At 37.2% G+C, this 20,524-nt stretch overlaps 1 protein-coding gene across 2 annotated transcripts in view; it reads left to right on the forward strand.

The window, feature by feature from the left end:
- LRP1 (LDL receptor protein 1) overlaps window positions 1-20,524 on the forward strand; it is a 423,729-nt gene that overhangs the window by 203,047 nt on the left and 200,158 nt on the right. For both annotated transcript variants that reach the window (XM_069820634.1, XM_069820633.1), the window contains exons 10-19: window positions 132-303; window positions 4,096-4,227; window positions 4,722-4,902; window positions 12,166-12,399; window positions 12,471-12,684; window positions 13,774-13,969; window positions 14,121-14,390; window positions 14,467-14,627; window positions 15,942-16,032; window positions 16,121-16,263. In XM_069820634.1, the coding sequence (XP_069676735.1) occupies window positions 132-303; window positions 4,096-4,227; window positions 4,722-4,902; window positions 12,166-12,399; window positions 12,471-12,684; window positions 13,774-13,969; window positions 14,121-14,390; window positions 14,467-14,627; window positions 15,942-16,032; window positions 16,121-16,263 (1,794 nt within the window). The remainder of the gene's footprint in view (window positions 1-131; window positions 304-4,095; window positions 4,228-4,721; window positions 4,903-12,165; window positions 12,400-12,470; window positions 12,685-13,773; window positions 13,970-14,120; window positions 14,391-14,466; window positions 14,628-15,941; window positions 16,033-16,120; window positions 16,264-20,524) is intronic.

The following is a 20,524-nucleotide window of genomic DNA, read 5'->3' on the forward strand; positions in this document are numbered from 1 at the left end:
GTTTTTAAGTAAATAGTTCCTACCTAGTTAGCAATACATTCTCTGGAGCTGATGTGATCAGAGCATAGTTCTATCTTGTATGCAGAAGTCTACCACTACTTCCAGGTCATTCTCTTGGTGATGTGTTTCAGGTGCAGAACTTGTACGATGTCACTGTCTTTGAGAATAGCCTCTATGTGACAAGCTGGCGCAATCAGAGCATTATTCGACTGGACAAGTTCAACTCTGATGACCATGAGACAGTGGCCAATCTGAGTCGACCATTTGCTATTCATATTTTTCATAGACAACGTCAACCAGAAGGTGGGTCGTCGTTAAATAGCAGATTTTATGTAAAACATTCTCTTTTCATAAATTCTTGTATAACAGCGAACATTTTGGCGGGTAAACCAAATCAAAATTAGTTCGAATTCTCAGTTCATCTAATAGCCGGATCTGTGACTCAAGTGCTAGTGTGCTGGTCTTCCATCCAAGCTTCTCGAGTTTGATCCCCGACTAGCTTGTGTTGTGCCCTTTAGGCATAGCAACAAATTTATCAAGACAACACAAACAGATTAGACACTGCATTGTATTTCCTAACTCTCTACACTTGCTTATGGATAGGAGGGATTCCTTATTTTAGAATGTGATCTCAGGTTTTCAAAATAATCACAAGTTTAAATATTCAGTATTACCAAGTTTATTAACAAAATAATCAAATTAGAACAGATAATCAAAATTGCTGTTAATTTTTAAGTATCAGAATGAAATAGTTACATGTAAAGTATAAGAATTGAACTGTTGATTTTACATACAGTTGACTGTAGGGCGAACCTTGGTGCTATTCAGAGATGATGCCCTTTTTTCTGCCTTCTTTCTGGACGTCAGGAAGTTACGACCACTGTTGCATGACCGCTGTCTAATGACTAATGACCAATGACTATGACCGCGATTTGGATATTCCCTGTCCATTTTATAAGTTCTCGAACTGCACCCTTGTGACGTAACAGAATGATGCTATTTTTCCCGCGAATCTTCTAAAAAGACGGTATTGCACTGACCGAATACATGTTGTCGATTCTTAACCATTATTTCAGATTGACGTTTCCTGTTGTCACTTGGGACAACATAGGCTTAAGGAACTCTCACAATATTCAAGGATTGAATCGTCTGTTTTTGATTGAACCAATAGAAAATCGAAATTCAAAATTATCACCAATTAGAAGTCTCGCGAGAGATGCGGATTGTAAATGATTACTGGACAGTCTGTGTATTTCTCGTTATATGTCAGCTGTTGAGTAAGACTGGCTTTGCGAAATGCAAGCTAACTAACTTTCTGTCTTGTTCAAGGACTGGACTTTGACTTCCTGCTGACTTCGCTAAGATGTAAGCTGTAATCGCAACAGGAAGCTTGTTGCTTGTTATAACGTTATAAGCATGTCTTCACAGATTGATCTGAATGTTATAACAAATACGAATTCATTACTTTCAAATATATTGAAAATATATTGCTTATGGTCATAACAAAGTTATAATGTTTGCCATAATCCTTGGGCACAACACTTGTGATGGAATTTGTGGTGGAGAAAGCAGATATTGCAGAGGGTTTTTCTAGGAATATTCCCATTTCCCTCTGTCATTTCACAAACATTCTCCACATCTCATTTCATCTATCATCTGTAATAGTTAAGAATAGGCTGGGGTGAAGTCTTGAAGGTAGTGAAGGTCTTCAATGCTGATATAGGAAGGGTTTGGGGCTCCTAGCTCTGGTGTTATCTTGCTACTCGTCTCAGGATGGGATCTGGCTCTGTCAGAGTTGAGACAAATGACCCACCTATCTGTGTCGGGTTCATGAATGTCACCCAGACTGTCTGTCAAACTTGGACAGTCATCGCTTATGTAGGGCGCACATTGACCAAAGTACAGTAGAGCTCAGAAGTATTTTGTAGATAGCATATGTAACAATTACATAAAGATAAATATTGAATAGAAAAAAAAATGCCAGTGGATAATTGAAAATTATGTATTTATAATCAGTTTAGTACGAAAATACATTTAGTTTAAACAGAGTAATCTTGCGTAAAAAATAATTGAGAATTCTTCTGGATCAAAAGTAATTTGTAAGTCCAAGTATATAGTAATAAAACAAAAATATCTTGGGCTCTAAGAAAAAAATCAGTATTTCATTGCATACCCCCGAGCTTTGTTCACAGCAGCACATCTCTTTGGCATTGAATCCACAAGATTTTGCAATCGCTCAAGTGGAAGTTGTGACCATTCTTCCAATAAAGCAGGAAAGAACTGATCCTTATTTGAGTAACTTCTACGACAAACACGTCGATCCAGTTCCATCCCAGAGATGTTCAATAGGATTAAGATCCGGCCTCTGACTTGGCCAATCTAAAAGTTTGATTTTTTTATCTGCAAAGAATTGTTTTTAAATGGCTGGAAGTGTGTTTTGGATCATTGTCCTGCTGAAAAATCCAATTATGTGACATATTCTTTCCCCCATGTGGAACCATATTCTTTTCCAAAATATCACTACACATGAAACGATCCATATTCCCTTCTATTTGGACTAAAGGACCAACTCCACTTCTAGAAAAACATCCCCACACCATGATGCTACCACCACCTTGCTTAATGTTCGGTTCCTGGTATTTTTTGTTGTTTCTTTGGTCGTCGTACATACTGCACACCATCAGAAGAAAATAAATTAAACTTGCTCTCATCACTCTATAACACCTTATACCAGTCTGTAACGTTCCAGATTTGATACATTTTTGCAAACTCTAACTTGGCCTTCCTATTTTTTGGATTTATGAGTGGTTTTTGTGATGGTCGTCTACCATTTTAATCACCAGCTACTAGGCGACGTTTCACAGTAGAGACATGTAGATTCAGTCCATGGTGCTGCTCTAGATCATCCCTAATTTGTCGAGCTGATTTTTATGGATCAACAACCGACTGCTTACAAATCATTTTGTCCACCCTCACTGTTGTTTTTCGAGGACAACCAGACCTTGGTTATTGTCTACTGACCCTTCTTGTTTTTGTCGTCGCCTCCACACACAGTTGTGATATATGATATACCAAAATGTTTAGCAACGCCATTTTCCCTTCTTCGAAACGTTTAAAACTGCTGGTCTCACATCCACAGAGTATTCCTTTTGTTTTGGTATGGTTTCAATGGTCTGTGCAAATAAACACTGTTTAAGTACCTAAACACCAATATTTAATGTATACCATGCCACCAAATCAAACCATAAAATACTTACGAGCTAATGGAATATACATTTATATTGTTATTCTATGAACTTGCCTGTTCCTAGATACATAACCACAGCAATGTGACTCTACTCACAGAATGACACAGCTTGTGCTTTGCGTTGTTGTAACTGTATGCAAACAATACAGACAACATAAAACCTTAACTACAAAATACTTTTGAACACTGTGGTAAATCTTCAGTGCATGGAACATACCCTGATCCAGGCCTGGGAAAGCAAAGCCAAGCCAAGCCAAGCAAAGTGAGTTCATCTTATAACGCAATTTTGTGCTTCCTTCACTTCACTTCATTGTTTATATGTCACTATTAAAACCCGAAATCCGTCAAGACCAGTTACAATTAAAACTAGTAAAAACTACATTGATAGATAGAAAGCAAGTTTTCGTAAGGTCTAGATTCAGTAACAGGTTAGGTTCGGTATCTTTAGGCTTTTGGCAAGCCTTGTATAATTATACGCTTTTTGTTCATGTTTTCCTAGTTGACAGATTTCAGGTTTTGACGGTAATATATATACAAACTAATATCAAGTGACATCCAACAACTTTGTCCTTAAAAACTTTGAAAAAATTCCGAATTATTTACTGTGAGGTCAGTTGTGGAGAATGAAGATCGTGACAAAAGTGAATAGGATTAACTATCTGTATTTGCATTTACACGATATGAAAGAATGTTCTTTTTTCTAATTACAAGTTATTATTTTCTAACACATTGTAGGTCCTGTTTTTTAGTCTTAGGAAACCCGAACAATGCAAAATAAATGCTTGTACACTTAAAATTTTATGTTCAATTCTTTAACATTCACTGTCTAATAGCCACACTCTTTGCAGAATCACACCCATGTGGAGTTAACAATGGAGGCTGCCAGCACATTTGCATTCCTGCATGGAAGAAAGGTCGTGGTGTGGCACAGTGCCTGTGCAAGGCAGGTTACCGATCTGTACGCAACGGTCAGTGCATGGGTGAGTGGTCATGGCATGGCATATTCATCATAAACATTTAACTGTGTGATAAATGTTCTGTTTTGTATTATGATTTACATAAATTTTACTTGAGCATTAAAAAAATTAAATATAAAATTAAGCAAACAGCAGTACTAAAATCTAATTCCTAAGCTCTGCTGAAAATAAGATAATAGATATGGGATAATATTGTAATTTTTAATGTATTGGTTCTGATTTTTTAAAATCGTATATAATCAACAAATTGAAATTTAAATATGTTCTTTTTACCTCTTGATACATATGTCAGTTGTCATTGTATATATAATCAACAAATTGAATTGTAAATATGTTGTTTTTACCTCTTCATACATATGTCAGTTGTCATTTGTATATGTAATCAACAAATTGAATTGGATGTCAGTTCTCATTGTGTAAATGGTGAAGTCTGTGTTGTACTAAGGCCTTCACTTGAAAAGTCCATTGTCTGTATCATGATTTTTGTGATGTGACAGTGGCCAAGCAGTCTCAGTTCTTACTGTTCGGGAAGGCTCGGCCTGCTATGATAAAAGCTATTGCACTCACTGGGAAACAACGACCGCAGGAGGTGATGATCCCTGTCATGGACTTGTCGAGACCAGCTGCACTGGACTATGACGTCAAATCGCAATACATATATTACTCTGACGTACAAAGGTAAACAAAAAACTGTTGGAAAATAAAGCCATGCTCATATCTTCCCTTACTTCAGCATGATATTTCAACTTCTGGTGTGGCGGCAGCGGCAGCAGGGGTGGTGGTGGTGGTGGTGGTGGTGGTGGTAGTGGTAGTTCGTAAATAAATAGTTTGTGTAAGTGAGCTGCAAGACAATCATGGCTGGTCGCTAAACAGAACATTGCGACTGCATCATGGCAGCTGAAGTCTGAAAGAGTTTGTTTATATGTTAAAAGTCAGACCATTATTTGTTCTCGGAATCCTGCTGAAAGTCTTTACATATTTCATTTTGGAAAATTTTATGTATGAATAATAGTAAGTTTGTTTAGTCAACTGTCCAAAGACAGTGATACCAATAAGGCATCATTCATGAGGCAGCTAAAAGCTAGGAGATAATGTGGTAGAGTGAGTTCTAGAACAAAAGCATCAATGGGAAAGTTTTGTAACTTAGTGAAGTAACATTCATTGAAATATCATTTGCAGCAAATAGCAGAGAATATCAATAAATCTCTGTGTTTAGCACAACAGACGTCCAGGGAGTATTCAGTTTTTTGCCAGGTGTTTTTCTGCATCTCCAAAGCAGCTAGCATACTTTGACGCAAATCCTCCAAATCCACTACTGGGGTTCTGAAAACGATGTTTTTTAAGTATCCCTAAAAAAGAAATCTAAAGAGATTAGATCTGAGAGTGGGAAGTCATGCTATGGGTCCACCTCATCCAATCCAATGCCCATAGAAGGAGTTATCCAGATGATTCCTCACTTGTGCTGCATAGTGAGGGGATTCTCCACCTAGTTGAAAGAAATATTCTTCAGTTATCTGAGGTAGAGCACAATTCTGCAGCATGTCCAGATAAACATCTCCATTCGTAGTTCTTTCTATGAAAAAGAACGGACCAATCACTGTTCGCAGTGTAAGGCCACACCAGGAATTGATTTTAGGGCTCTCTCGTTCCTTAGTGCATGTGAATTTTTCGATCCCCATGTCTGGCAATTATGTCTGTTGACTATCCCAGAGACGTCAAAGGTGCATTCATCTCTGAAAGCTACCTTCTGCAGAAATTCATTGTCATTATTGATCTTTAACAGCATGCCAGTAGCAAACTCATATCGTGCAGGGATGTCAACTGGTTTCAACTTCTGCACCAACTAAATTTCGTATGTCTCTTATGAACGACATTATGGATGGTCGAATTCAGCACATCAGTCAACTTTCTGTTGTTTTGTGTACAAACAACACTGCCATCTACCAAGGGTTGCAGTGATCATATCGAAACTTGAAATTGTCATTTGCTGCAATCAGAATTTTCATACATGTATTATCCACTTAGTTATAACCTTTGTTATTGCTAGTTTTTACTCTGGACATGTGAAGGGTACACGGGAAAAACGAACAATGTCACAATGCTGTTAAGGGTGTTATTATCTAATTCACTGTATTATTGCAAACTTTAGTGTTATTTTTACCGAAAGTGGTAAAGGAGAATTAAAACCTCGTATACACTCATCATTTCCTTCATTTCAAGTAGAAACATCACTCAATTTTGCAGTAATATACTGAAATAGATCACTATCTGACCTTTAATGCAAATGTGACATTGTTCGTTTTTTCCGTGTACCCTTCATGTGGTATAGCAGAGTAGTTTGATATAATATGTTTTCGGTCTACAGCTGTAAAATTTTAGTCCCTTTCTTTGTCAATTAATCTGCATGTTCATTGCTTGTCCTCTGCAGCATGAAGATATCCACTGTAGTAGAATATATTTATTCTCTATTTGAAGGGTCTTCATTAATGTTTGTATTTCTGTAGTATCGGTGTTTGTAGGAGTATTAGACTAAGTGATTGATGTGAGTGGTTTTTGTGGATCGCACATGCTGCATATTGTGTTTACTCTTTACATTGTTCACACGTGAAAACAAAGATTGAAAACCCCATTATGTCCCTGTAGTAGATTGGGTAGCATCAGTAAGCTGTCACTTGGGCCTTGCAAACATTGCAAATTTACCACTTGAACTCACGCGTTTCGAAGGGGTGTTGGATGAGAATAAATAGGAAAGTATGAAATTCTCTGTGCCTACAGTGTGTAAAAGTTTCATTAGAGTGATAGTATATATAAATAAGCAGACATTAGAGATATATTAAAGAGGTTCAAATCATCGAGCGCTACTTCATTCTCTTCATAGTTGCGACATTGGCTATACTGTTCTTCACGTCACATTGTTGCCATTTAAAATTGTCATGAGGTTACGAAAACTTTTAGTATTTTTCACGCTATTATATATTACTGTATTACAATAATTATGAATTGACGAATGTACATTACCGTATTCAGTACTAAAAATAAACATTGTATGTATATCAGAACTTTATTATTAAATATCTATATCAATCAACCAATCTTCTTAATGTATCCAGCTGTTTGCTGACAACATAAAGTCCACTATAGTCCACTGTAGTCTGTTCAGTTATTGTATTTCACGAGAAATGAGGGGTATTTTGATCGGTACTCTCTCGTGGGTACTCACCTTGTCGTGGTGAGGGGACTTAAACTTGTTGTTTAAGCTAACAAGTAACAAAGAGGTACCCACATAAGCTGCATTAACACCAACGCAGTTCCACTATATTTTTCACTGCTTATGATTCATGGAGTCCCTCAGTGTAAAATTCTCCAGAGCTAAAATAGTCCCTCAATCGGATCTCCAGGTAGGGACTGCACTGAGAGATGCCAAGAATCGTACTAAAGTACTTAAATATCTATATGAAAATTACTAAATTTCAACATGGAAAAAAATGTTTGTGCAGTACATACAGTATGTCTTTACATAACCTATGAACGTATTTTCCAATTATCCGGCAAAATCAGTTGTCCGGCACTGGCTTTGTCCCACAGTTGTCGGATACGAGGAATTCTACTGTAGTTGATATGTACAAGCTAAACAGTTTGCAGTGTACACCTGCTCCAGCTGCACTCTTATTGGTAAGTTGTGTCGATCAGCCAGGGTAGAGAGTATGTATATTTTCAAGGACTGCTTGTTTAATTTCATTCGATGATGAATAAAATTTTCCTGATCGTTTGTATTAGGTCTGTTTTATAGTCAGTGGGAACATACTCCAGAGATGAGATAGGTAAGAGCAATTTTTCCGGTTCTAATTTTGGATTATACAATATTTTTTTCTTAAATTTTGTGCAGTTTAAAGGAGTTTTCTTTTCTTTCTTGAGAGGTCGATAATTATACCAATAATGATCCTGGGGCATCCTGATTAGTTTTTCAAACAGCAATAAGGCACCCATTTTTTTATTTTCTGCTTTATGAAAGTGTGTTTTTGTAATGATCTATATTGCTGTAATGGATTTAGATTTTATTGTCTCTGTAATTGGTTCACTACTGTATTTTAAACCACCTCCAGTTTGTTCAGAACTGTTAAGGAAGCTGTAACTAAATTTCCACAACCATATGGCTCGTTTTATTATTCTTTGTGCTGTATGATGTTGAACTTAGCACTGATCTTGAACATCCCCATTTGGTTCTTGCAAATCTCTTCAGAATTCTATATCTTTTAGTAGTAGCTTTCTCTGCTGTCTCTTCTGTGTGTTTCTTCCATGTTAATTATTCGTTAAGGTATATGCCAAGGTATTTTGGTTATTATCTTTTACACTAGAGGAGACAAGACCTGTCCTGTGACCTGACAATATAACATAGCTATATCGCAAATAGGTATGGAGGGGAAAGATAGGTTTTAATCTGAGATGAACTTCCATGTCTGTGGATTCGTTTAATATTAACCATCATGAAACAAACTCTCTTGCTCATAGCTCATTCTTTCCTTTTTCGCACAATTCACATGCCAGGTCTCGAATTCTCATCTATACATCTTATTGATTGCTTAAATTATGACATAAGATGTAAGCTTGATAGAATGTTTTGTTAATAATTATTATATTGATAGAATGTTTTATAATAATAATTATTATATTGTTGTTTTTACACCAATTTGCTAAACTGTAAGTGTTTGTATATCACATTGATTGGGTTTGTTACTTAGGTGACAAAGATATCCAGAAAACTAGGCCATCAACAGATGGAGTCCATTTTTTCCATTGTTCTGGTGAGGATGCTCGTAAGAGATATAGGACGGTAGCTGGATATGTTGTTGATTGGTTGTTTAAATTTAAAAATGGAAGTAATAATTCATTTTCTCCACATGGAAGCGAACATCATTTACTCATATTTAATTGAAGAGTTAGAGACAGATCATCTTACTTTATGTGCTAAGGAGGAATGCAGTTAAAATTGTATCTGGTCTTTGTTGTTTCTTCAGCTTTAAAAATGAAATTGATTGTTGTAATTTTTGCACAGTGATATCAGAAGTGAATTTTTCTGTGCTGTCCTCCTCATCAAATTTCTGTTTTAATTTTCGTTTGATGTGTTGTTCTTGTTTTTGTTCCTTTGATAATGGATCTGACTTTGTGTAATGTTTCGTGAATGCTGTAGCAACTTAGTTATCCTCAAAAAGTTTGTTCTTTGTTGTCATATTTCTTTTTCTGAAGGTCAATATTACTGTCTAAATTATTAACAAATTTATGTATTTTATTACGTTCTTTTTTGTAATCAAGATTCTCCAAGTAATTTCTGAAAGCTGTTGTTTTTGAGGACGAGAGTTCGATTCTTATCAATGCTGCTTTCTGTTGCTACTTAAATAGCTACATCAGCTGGGTTTCCGGTATTTTCAACTTTTTTTGTGGCATTATCTTATGACTTTTTAACTTAAGTCATTAGACTAAAAAGATTTATAGTTGTGTATTCTTTCTCTGGGAATATTTTTATTTGCAGCTTGTAAGATTGTTTTACATAATATATTGAAATTTTGTGTGTGTGTGTGTGTGTGTGTGCGTGCGTGCGATGCCTACCCACTTCACTTGCGTGATTCGGTTTCCGAATATTGCGGATAGATGGCAGGACTTTGACCCATTTTTCAAGTTGCACACCACTTTGGCAGGCCACGCTATGCATGATGTGTATCTGTGGAGAGTTATGTCGTGTACTAGGATGAGTGTATGGATAAGTGTTTGTATAAGTGTAATGTAGGAAATAGGTGGTTATAATGAAGATGAGAAAGGGAAAAGGGTAAACCCAGTGTCGGCATGTAGCCTACTTCTCTCAAATAGCACCAAGAGGGCCACCAGGCTTAATGTTCTCATCCAATGGACGAATCACAATCAACAGTAACATATGCCTTCCCTTCATATGCACTGCGGGGAGATTTGGGATTTAACCCAGGTATATTGGCACACAATTTAGTGATTAGAAGTTGTACACCACCATCTCTCATAACCCTGATTATTACCAGTGCTTTTTTTTTTTTTTTTTTTTTTTTTTGTGGAAGTTGAACCCTGTATATATGACAATTTTTTTTATCTTCCATTAAATTCTAAGGAGGAGATAATCATTCTGTGATCATATTCTGGGCCAGAGACATGTGAAGTTAGATCAGAAAATGCCAATGTCGCATCGAGGTTAGTTGTTGTTCCATTATAATGCAGATATTATAATGTACCAGTTTTGTTGTATATTAATTCCACATTATTTGAAATTGATGAAGTCTTTTATTATTTTTCCAGCATCATTGATATCTTTGTATCCAGCAGAATCAAAGTGAGTATGAAAGTCCCCCACAAAGACAGTTTTATCAGCTAGTTCAGTGAGATCCATATTGGAACGTTATTTGCTGATGCAAAATAAATGATTATGTCTATAGTGTTTCCATAAGTCCAATTTTATTATTTCACTTCTGTCACTTTCTTTATTTCTGTAAACTTTGAAGTTTTCTCTTTATGAAGCCATCCAAGATACCACTTGCAATTTGTCTTGACTTTGGTAAGAATTTGATATGGTAATTTTTAATTTGGAAACGTTTTACATTATCTTCTGTAATATTCGCTTCCACTACACGAAACATATATATTGTTGTTTAGTCAACTGTCCGAAGACAGGTTTGAACCTCATAAGTAACACCAATAAGGCATCACTCATGAGGCAACTAGGTCAGGAGATAATGGGGTAGGATGGCCAGTTCCTTTCCCCCTCCAATGCATACATCGCCGATTAGCTACATATTCCACTAATCAGACTTCAGTTGCATACAAACAATTGTTCTTCCTCTGATACATATCGTCAAGTGAGATGTACTACCTGATATTAGATATACATATCAACCAGAACCTCAGTCAGAGGTAAACACATATATATTATTTTAGTTAATTCCGTTTTCTCCAAGTGAGATATATCTCCTACATTCTACTTATGTTTATATCTTTACAAACACTTATCTGACTTCCAACTGGAGGTCCGAAGGAAGGACTATTTACCTCCGGAACTATTTTTGTGAAGAAACTTCATATTTGGACTTTATATAAGTGTTTTATTGGAGCACCAATTGGTCGGATATTATCGACGTAAGTGGCAGTTACATCACTGCATCATTGAAAAACATGTTCCAGATATTGTGGCTATTCCACTATTATACTCAGTCCCCAGAACCTCATTCGTATAAGCGTGTTGCACCATGGACAGGTTGAGGATGAGATTTGGATAGGAGAGATTACATAGTGCACAACACTATCCCGTGCAAATCTACTTGTAAGATGTGAAAGGGCGTTGATTTTATATTGTTCCTCGTATCATCCTGCATCCTTCACCTCCTAATCTTGATCAAATAATTTTGAAGAATAGTAAAGTATGTGCAGTTATATTACCGGTTGTTCTTTATGGTTGTGAAACTTGGACTCTCACTTTGAGAGAGGAACATAGGTTAAGGATATTTGAGAATAAGGTGCTTAGGCAAATATTTGAGGCTAAGAGGGATGAAGTTACAGGAGAATGGAGAAAGTTACACAACACAGAACTGCACGCATTGTATTCTTCACATGACATAATTAGGAACATTAAATCCAGACGTTTGAGATGGGCAGGGCATGTAGCACGTATGGGCGAATCCAGAAATGCGTATAGGGTGTTAGTTGGGAGGCTGGAGGGAAAAAGACCATTGTGGAGGCCGAGACGTAGATGGGAAGATAATATTAAAATGGATTTGAGGGAGGTGGGCTGTGATGATAGAGAGTGGATTAATCTTGCTCAGGGTAGGGACCGATGGCGGGCTTATGTGAGGGCGGCAATGAATCTCTGGTTCCTTAAAAGCCAGTAAGTAAGTAAAATATGTGCTCTATCGAAAGCATTATTTGTTGCAGATATGTTATTGAACGACAGAAGATTGATGGGTCAAATCGTTCAGTAGTTCTTAATAAAGGCATCAACAACTGCGAAGGTTTGGCTATTGACTGGATGGGTCGCAATATTTACTGGACAGATCAAGGCCTGGGTGCGATTGGAGTGGCCCGGCTAGATGACACCACCCAGTGGAAGCACTTCTTGTACCCCAACATGTACCATCCCAGAGCCATTGTCGTCCATCCCAAGATGGGGTAAGGTCATGAGATGCTTTTGTGGATGTGATGTAGATGAGTGGGCGTGAGAGTAACAGTCCTTCTTCCAGCCTCATGTACTGGACGGACTGGGCGAGCTCAGCATCACAGAGGGGCAAGATAGAGCAGGCCTGGATGGACGGAACCCACCGCATTTCTCTGATAGAGTCTCAGCTGCAGTGGCCCAATGGACTCAGCATTGACTATGTGGACAAGAAGCTGTACTGGTGTGATGCCTTCTTGGACAAGATAGAACGTGCTAGTTTGGACGGGTCAAATAGGGAGGTAAGTTAGATAACTTTAGAATAGAAGGAAGAAAACTCTTTTCTCTGTAGTCAGTTAAAGAAGTTTAGCATTAAGAGACCTAAAATCCTGTGGAACTGTTTGTTACGTGCATAAATTGGTAGAGTAATCATACATTTAAGGAAGATACATTATTAAACACAGTGTGTATTGATGAATGCAGTTGCTTTAACTACTCGTAATGTAACATGGCCAACCTTTGAATAATATTTGGAACTGATGTTGCTACTACGAGTAGTAAATCATGTCTGTAAATATTCCTTCCATCTATTTTTATGTATCATTATTAGAATTCGGTTTAAGTAGATGCTTTCAAATGAAACTGTAAAGGACTTCCAAAGTTTGTATTTGACACGAAGATTGCAAGATTCTGATATCCGTACAGCTGCGTTATTGGCATATCAGCATGGCAAAGAAAGCATATTCAACCAAGTTAAAAAAAAGTTATTTTTGATCTATAAGGTGTTTACAATAAAGATAAAGTTCTTAGGAATTAGTATTTATCTTACGAAATGATTGAACATGTTTGCAAAATTGTTTTGGGTTTTTGGTTCTGCTTTTATATTTGTATTTATATTTTGTAGCCATGAAATTTTATCAGCTTTGATTCTTGATTTAACAACTTTTCTGTAATAAGAAATTTTTTGATAGTAAAATTCAGATTGGATTTTTTTTTTTTTTATTTTCTCAGCAACTGATCTTTCTTTCTGATAAGTTTATGCAAGTTTTTAAAAAACCAATGAAGAAAGCAGATCTTTTCCTTGATATCTGGAATTCCCCGAGATATATAGTTAATAATAATGATGATAATAATAATCGTGTTTATTTGCAAACAGGCCATAGAATGCATTTTAAAAGCTGCAAGTTCCCTGCAGGTCGAAGTTCTCCCATTATATAGTTTAGAGTTTGAGGGTTTCCTGAACCATATGCAGTACAAAATAAGGCAAAGACATTAAGATTTTCATTTCTACTTTTACTTTACTTTCGGACGGTTTAGTATGCTTGTAACTCTGCTCAGACACACTTATAAAATACTGGATTTCGTACAAGTGTGTGTGGTTTTTTTTCCAGATTGTGTACAATGGACCACAATTGGACCATCCATATGGACTGGCTTATTTCGATCATTCTATCTACTGGACTGAATTCCAGAAAGGAACTGTTCATCGCAAAAGTCTCAATTCAGACGACAATTCAACTGAAACATTGAGCGAAGAATTTTCATCCCTTTTTGAAATCCGCGTGTTTGACAACACTTCTCAGACAGGTGTGAGGAATTATTGACTTGAATATATTATTTCTTGTTACCATGGTTTATGGTTGGTTTGCAGCCTGGCTATGTGCCTTCTCCTTTCACTCTGTCTAATGTAGTATGAAGCTTGTGCTTATATACTGCTGTATTCTCCATCTTTTAACAGGTTCAAATGCTTGCACAAATGACAACAACAACTGCCCAGAGCTGTGCCTGGCTGTTCCCAATGGCACAGTTTGTGTATGTCGTGATGGACACATTCTGGATGGAACGGCATGTGTAGTGCAGTCCAACTATACAGCACCTTCACGATGCACATATAGAAACTTCCAGTGCCGTGACAACCTGCGCTGCATAGATACACGTTACGTGTGTGATGGTGATGATGACTGTGGTGATGGTTCTGATGAAGACACTGGTCCTGGAGGCATATGTGGTGAGTTGGTTGTCCTATCTGTGAGAGAGAATAAGTTGATTTTGTGAGAGCAATATGAGATGGCATGTGTTTACAGAGAATGTGCACTGCCGAGATGATCAGTTCCGTTGTGACAGCAACCGCTGCATTACACGGTACTGGGTGTGTGATGGTGATAAGGACTGCTCTGATGGCTCTGATGAGGACCCCAAAGAGTGCCAGAACACCACGTGCAGCCCCACGCAATTCACCTGTGCGGTAAGCAGCTTTGTCATTCTCATATTCTTCCCTTTGCAATGAGTAAGCAATCTACTTTCTCATCCATTTTTACAGTTAATAAATCTGAGTGGTAAGCAGTAAGTAACCTCCTATTTTACCAGTTGCTATAGTTAACTCATATGGTAAGTTAGCCACCCATATCAACCATTTCTACAGCTGATTTGTGTGGTAAGTAACCTACTTCCATGTGCCAGACTCTGTTGACATCCCTCTGGCATGTTGTTGAGGCTGAAGAGAGGGAAAACAGGAGTGACGGGACAAGAGGGCCTAAGCTTAAGGGGGGGGGAGATGATGCGAGATTATGATGAAGATAAGGAAAGAATGTTTTAAATAATATTTGTTTATGAACAACAAGAAAAAAGGTTAGATATTTTCCCTTGGTTCTAGAGGTAGAGGAAACAGTGTTTCGATAGAAATTTGTAATTTATAAATTCGTCCTGAGACTTCGATGTAGGAAGAGTTACGATGGATGATAGTACAGTGTGAGAGGGAGACAGTGGTAACGGGAGTGCCTAGGGTGGAAAAAGTCTGCTTGCCCTGATGTGGTATGATGGGGGGAGGACAGGATAACGAGAGAGAGAGAGAGAGAGAGAGAAATGGAATCACATAGGTGGTTAGTTCTCGCAATCGATGGATTTAATAAGCTGTAGCTCGCGACTTTGATGGCAAGAACAAGCTCGAGGTCGATGGATCAAACAAGGCATAGCGTGCGACTTTCAGACACCAGAACTGGGGAAACGATAGACTATTATCAGAGGATCAAGGATCAACAAGCTGTGGCTCGCGACTTACCTACGCCAGAGGGGTTTGAAGGAAGGACTAGGGTTGAGCGAGCAAGCCGGGATGAGTGTCGAGAGTCGAAGTCAGGAATGTTGTAGGAGAGAATTTTGAGGGATTGAAGTGAGGGAGATGAGAAGAAGCTGGTTTGAAGATGAGAGGGCTTTTGTCTGAAGGGCTGCGGAGACTCTCCTTGTATTAGGAGTCACGACTTCGCCCTGTCACGTGACTAGTGACATCACGTCTCAGGCAGCGAAGTGGGAGGAAGCTGGACCAGGTGGCGAGGGAGGTGTAGCCACCCTCTGAAGTAAAGAGAGGAGGGAACAGGACGCAGCTGGGTGTTCCCTACTTGAACCAAAAAAAAGTTACAGCATTCGGTGTAGATTCTGCAAGGAGCACAAGTGAAAGAAACACAACACTACCATTTCACACATTGCTTCAGTTCACCTGTGTGGTAAGTGACCTCCCTTTTTTTACCCGTTGCTGTGTGGTAAGCAGTCTACTTCTTTGCTGCAGGTGTCGAAGAGGTGCATTCCACTGACCTGGATGTGTGACTCTGATCCAGACTGTGGTGATGGGGACACATCAGATGAACCCAGCAACTGTGGTAAGTGCTGTTTAAACCTGGCTCTAACCCTGTTGAAACTGAGGACCAACAAGTATCAACGTGCTGCACTGTGGCATTGTGTTTGCAGAGTACCCAGAGTGTCTACCAACTGAGTTTGTGTGCGACAACAAGCACTGTGTGCCATACGACTACTTCTGTGACGGAGATGATGACTGTCGTGATGGAAGTGACGAGAAGTTCTGCCATGGCTTCTGTGATGCTGCAACTCAGGTATACATAGATGAGGAGGCGAGACCTGGCATATGAGCTGCCAGAAATAGAGTTTGTTTCATGATGGTTAATATTATACGAATCTACTGACATGGAAGTTCATCTTAGACTAAAAACTATCTTCCTCCTCCATACCCATTGGTGATATAACCATAGTACGTGATAAGGTCACAGGACAGGTCTTGCCTCCTCTAAAGTCAGTGCCGGATAACTGATTTAGCTGGATAATTGGTTATAGGTTATGTAAAGCCACACTGCACTGCACAAACATTTTTTCCATGTTGAAATTTAGTAATTTTCATATAGATATTTAAAAATAAAATTCTGAAATACATACAATGTTTATTTTTAGTTCTGAATACGGTAATGTACATTAATCAGTTCATAATTATTGTAATACATAATAGCGTAAAAAATACTAATGCTCGATTAAAATTTGACCATGGTTTAAGTCGGCACTTGACCATCTTCAACGCCAATTTGCGGAGTATCAATCTCGATCAAAGTTAAATAAGCGAGTTGATGATGATCAAATTTGATCATGGGTGTGGGATCGATTATCTTGAATTGAACATGTTCAAGTCGAGAAAACCAAAATGGCGGCACGATTTGACTTACTTGATGGAATTGAAGATGAAATGATGTATCTTGAACACGCAAATTACTGCGGAAATAACAGAATTGATGTTATTGTAGAAAGAGTAAGTTGGCAGATGAATAATAAAAATGTTCTTTTTTCTCAAAATAGACTAATGTTTTATATATGTTTCTGCTTTGGAAGATCGGGACTTTACTTGAGGACAAAATATTATTTAGGCCTAATTGTCCAATTTTTTTAACATAATAATAAAGCAGTTATTCTATGCCGGTAATAATATAGCAAAACTAAATGACCATTTTGTTGTTGTTTTTGTTGTTGTCTAGTGCCTTGCATCTGGCAATGAAGCCATTAGCAGTCGTGCTTTCCAATACTTTTGAACTGTAGTTTCTTCTGATCTTAATGCTTCACAGGTCTTCAAGTGATCTTCATTCATTTCTGCTGGATCGTTACACAGGACACATATTGGTGAAGCTGAGATACCTATTCTGTAGAGATGACTTGCTAGACAGTCATGATTTGTCAATAGTCTGAAGGCTGCAACTGCTGTTTTCCTTGGTCTCTGGGGGATTATATCTGGGTTGGAAAGTAGTGTAATCCATTTTTTGTCTTTAGCATTTGATTCTATTTCTTGTAGGTATGAATGAGAAAATGTTGTTCTGATCAAGCGTTTTATTGAAGAATATGAGAAATTAAATTTAGACTTTTGTTTTATTTTTGTGCCTTTCCTTGCAACTGTGTGTGCGGTTTCATTCCCCATGACTCCACAGTGTGCTGGAATCCATTGGAGATGGACAATCTTATTAACTTTTTGGAGTTGTGTTAACATTTTGTAGCATTCTCTTATTTTTGTTGACTTCTTTGTAGAATTTGAACATATTCCCTGGATTGCAGCTTTAGAATCTGAAAGAATTACTGTCTTGTTATATTTATTTAAGGGAAGATTTAATAATTGTCGGAGAGCAATGTGTATATCCTCTATTTCACCATCATAATTTGTTGTGTCTCTGCCAACAGAATGATAAAAGGAAAAATGTGTACATGTAACTCCAGCTCCAGTAAGGTTTTCTGTGGTGGATCCATCAGTATATATGTGTAGCCATTCTTCTGTAGGGTATCTAGTATTGATCGTTTCCAGTGCTAGAAGTTTTTGTATTTCTTTTGGTGTGTCTGATTTACTTATTTCCTCTGTTAATTCCAAACTGAAGGTACGTTGCAATAATTCCAATGGATTTTCTCTTAAGTAAATTTTCTCTGGTGTTAGGAATGTTCAATTTTATAGAATGCGAGATTATCACTTATTAGCTATAGATTTGCCGTTTGAAACTATTAGGACCTACATGACGTTTTGGACAATTAGGCTATTTACAATTGAATTGAGAGAAATTACACGGATACCTTCCTTTCCCTCTTACTCCAAAATTCCAACCTTGTAAACACAAAATAAATGGATAAATTTCAGAACAAGGATACTTTCCTTTCCCTCTTACTCCAAAATTCCAACCTTGTGCACACAAAATAAATTGGCACTAAAAACTTCCTTTTCGTATGCATGATGATGTGTATTCAACATACACAGACGAATTGCTTTTTTTTTTTTTTTTTTTTTTAAGCGAGGTATCCGTATATTGAAATTTTCCCAAATAAATTATTGACACTGAAATGTGTCTTCTCGTAAGCAAGATGATGAGCATTCGACAAATACAAATCTGCTCTTTTTAGTAGCCTATTTCAAGATAATTGTCAGTGAGGTATCCGTATACTGAAATTTTTCCAATTATTATCAATAATATGAAATAACCACTGTATAAATTACGTTACAAATTATGTGGAATTATGTAAACACGTATAACTCATGTGAATTGTGAGGTTAAATCCAACCGGTAGCGTGCTTTTCTCTTAGAGAACTTCCGTCAGTACTTTTATTCTGTAATATGGATGCATAATTGCTGACGAGTTCCAAAGGAATTCCCACTTCGAACTGTGAGAAGTTCGGTGCTCTTTTCGTTTTTTCTTCCATGATTATTGAAACTTGTTATTTGAAAACTGCGAGGATGTTTGAAAGCAGTCCGACAAACAAAACGAAGCGATAATTGACAGAGTGCGTTCGTTCGCTGTTTTATACGCAGTAACCTAGCACTCAGATGATTCTTCTCAAGCGAGCGTACCGTCAGCTGACGGTACTGAGTTGATCGAGGGAAAATGTCTGTGCACCGCATCTGTAACTTGATCATTGTCAAGAATTAACCATGTTTCCGTGATTGCTGATAAACGGGAAAGACGATCGAGAATAGTGCACACAGCCATAAAAGTTTTCGTAACCTTATGACAGTTTTAAATGGTGGTCATGTGAGTCATGTGACCTGAAGTGCAGTGTAGCCAACACACTTTCCTATTTAGACTCATCCAATACCCCATCGAAACGGGCGAGTTCAAGTGGTAAATTTAAAGATATCATCTCTGCTCATTGTTTGCAAGTCCAAGTGACAGCTTACCAAAGCTACTCGATATACTCCAGGGACATAACGGTTTTTTTGTCTGTGTTTTCACAGGTGAACAATGTTAAGGGTAAACATGATATGCGGGATGTGCAATCCATGTAAACCACCCACATCTTCATCTGACTCTATCCTTTCGCATGAATGACTTTTTTTTGGTCTAGCCAAAAGTGCTATTGTTTTGGCATTGCCAGTTATTTGGGTGCCGGATATGAGGGATTTTACTGTATATCACATAATAGCTTCACTTATATCAATCAGATCAATGTTTTCAATTATGTCAAATTAGAAGTAGGTCTATCTTGTTGAGATTTGTTTTATTTTAACCTCCTGAGTCCTGAGAATGCAGTATACTATACTATAATTCATAGGAGTACATGGTTATGATATAAGATGTATGTGCAGAGACCTGAAGTATAATATACCTGCATTTGTGGCCTAACTGTAACCTGCAGAATTTTTTCAGCATTTTTCCTCATGTCAGTTACTTTTTTTCGAAATGTAGAATTATATTGAACTTTAAAAATATAACAAATATCTCAGAACTCAGGAAGTTAAGTTAGTTCCTAAAAATATTTAGTGTTAGAAGAAATTTCTGTACTAGAGTGCTTGTTCAATTAGGGCCAACATAGATGTTCTTTGCGTGTTAGTTGAACCATTTCTACTCAGCATTCATAATCTCCTGGTATCTAGGATATTGTGTCCTGTTATTTTTTGAAGGTTCAAATCAATATTAGTCGCACAGTGATAAGTCTGGACCCTTTTGAGAATTTTGTTTATTACAATAAATTATTAATCGATTGTTGTAAGATTCTTGTAAATACTATCATAAACTTGATGTTTCTTATTACCTTTAATTTCACTTTTTTCCTGGACCTTATACCACAGAAGTATGGAATAACAATTTACATGATACAAATGAATATGATGTTACACTTTTCTACTTCTCAGAACAAAAGATTAGTGCAATGTTAGTAAAAGTACAAATGGCACACCTAAACATGATTTTAAAAATTACTAATACTAGAAGGGTTGGTTATTTTCCCTTTGTAGAAAAGTCATACAAATTTGAAGTGAGGTACTAATAGAAAACAGAACAGTGAAAACGTCATTTATAACTTGGATATGTGAACTAATAAAATATAAAGATGCAGAAAGAAATGTA

This window comes from Periplaneta americana, chromosome 3 (genome assembly GCF_040183065.1).
Source record: "Periplaneta americana isolate PAMFEO1 chromosome 3, P.americana_PAMFEO1_priV1, whole genome shotgun sequence".
Classification (NCBI taxonomy): Eukaryota; Metazoa; Arthropoda; class Insecta; order Blattodea; family Blattidae; genus Periplaneta; species Periplaneta americana.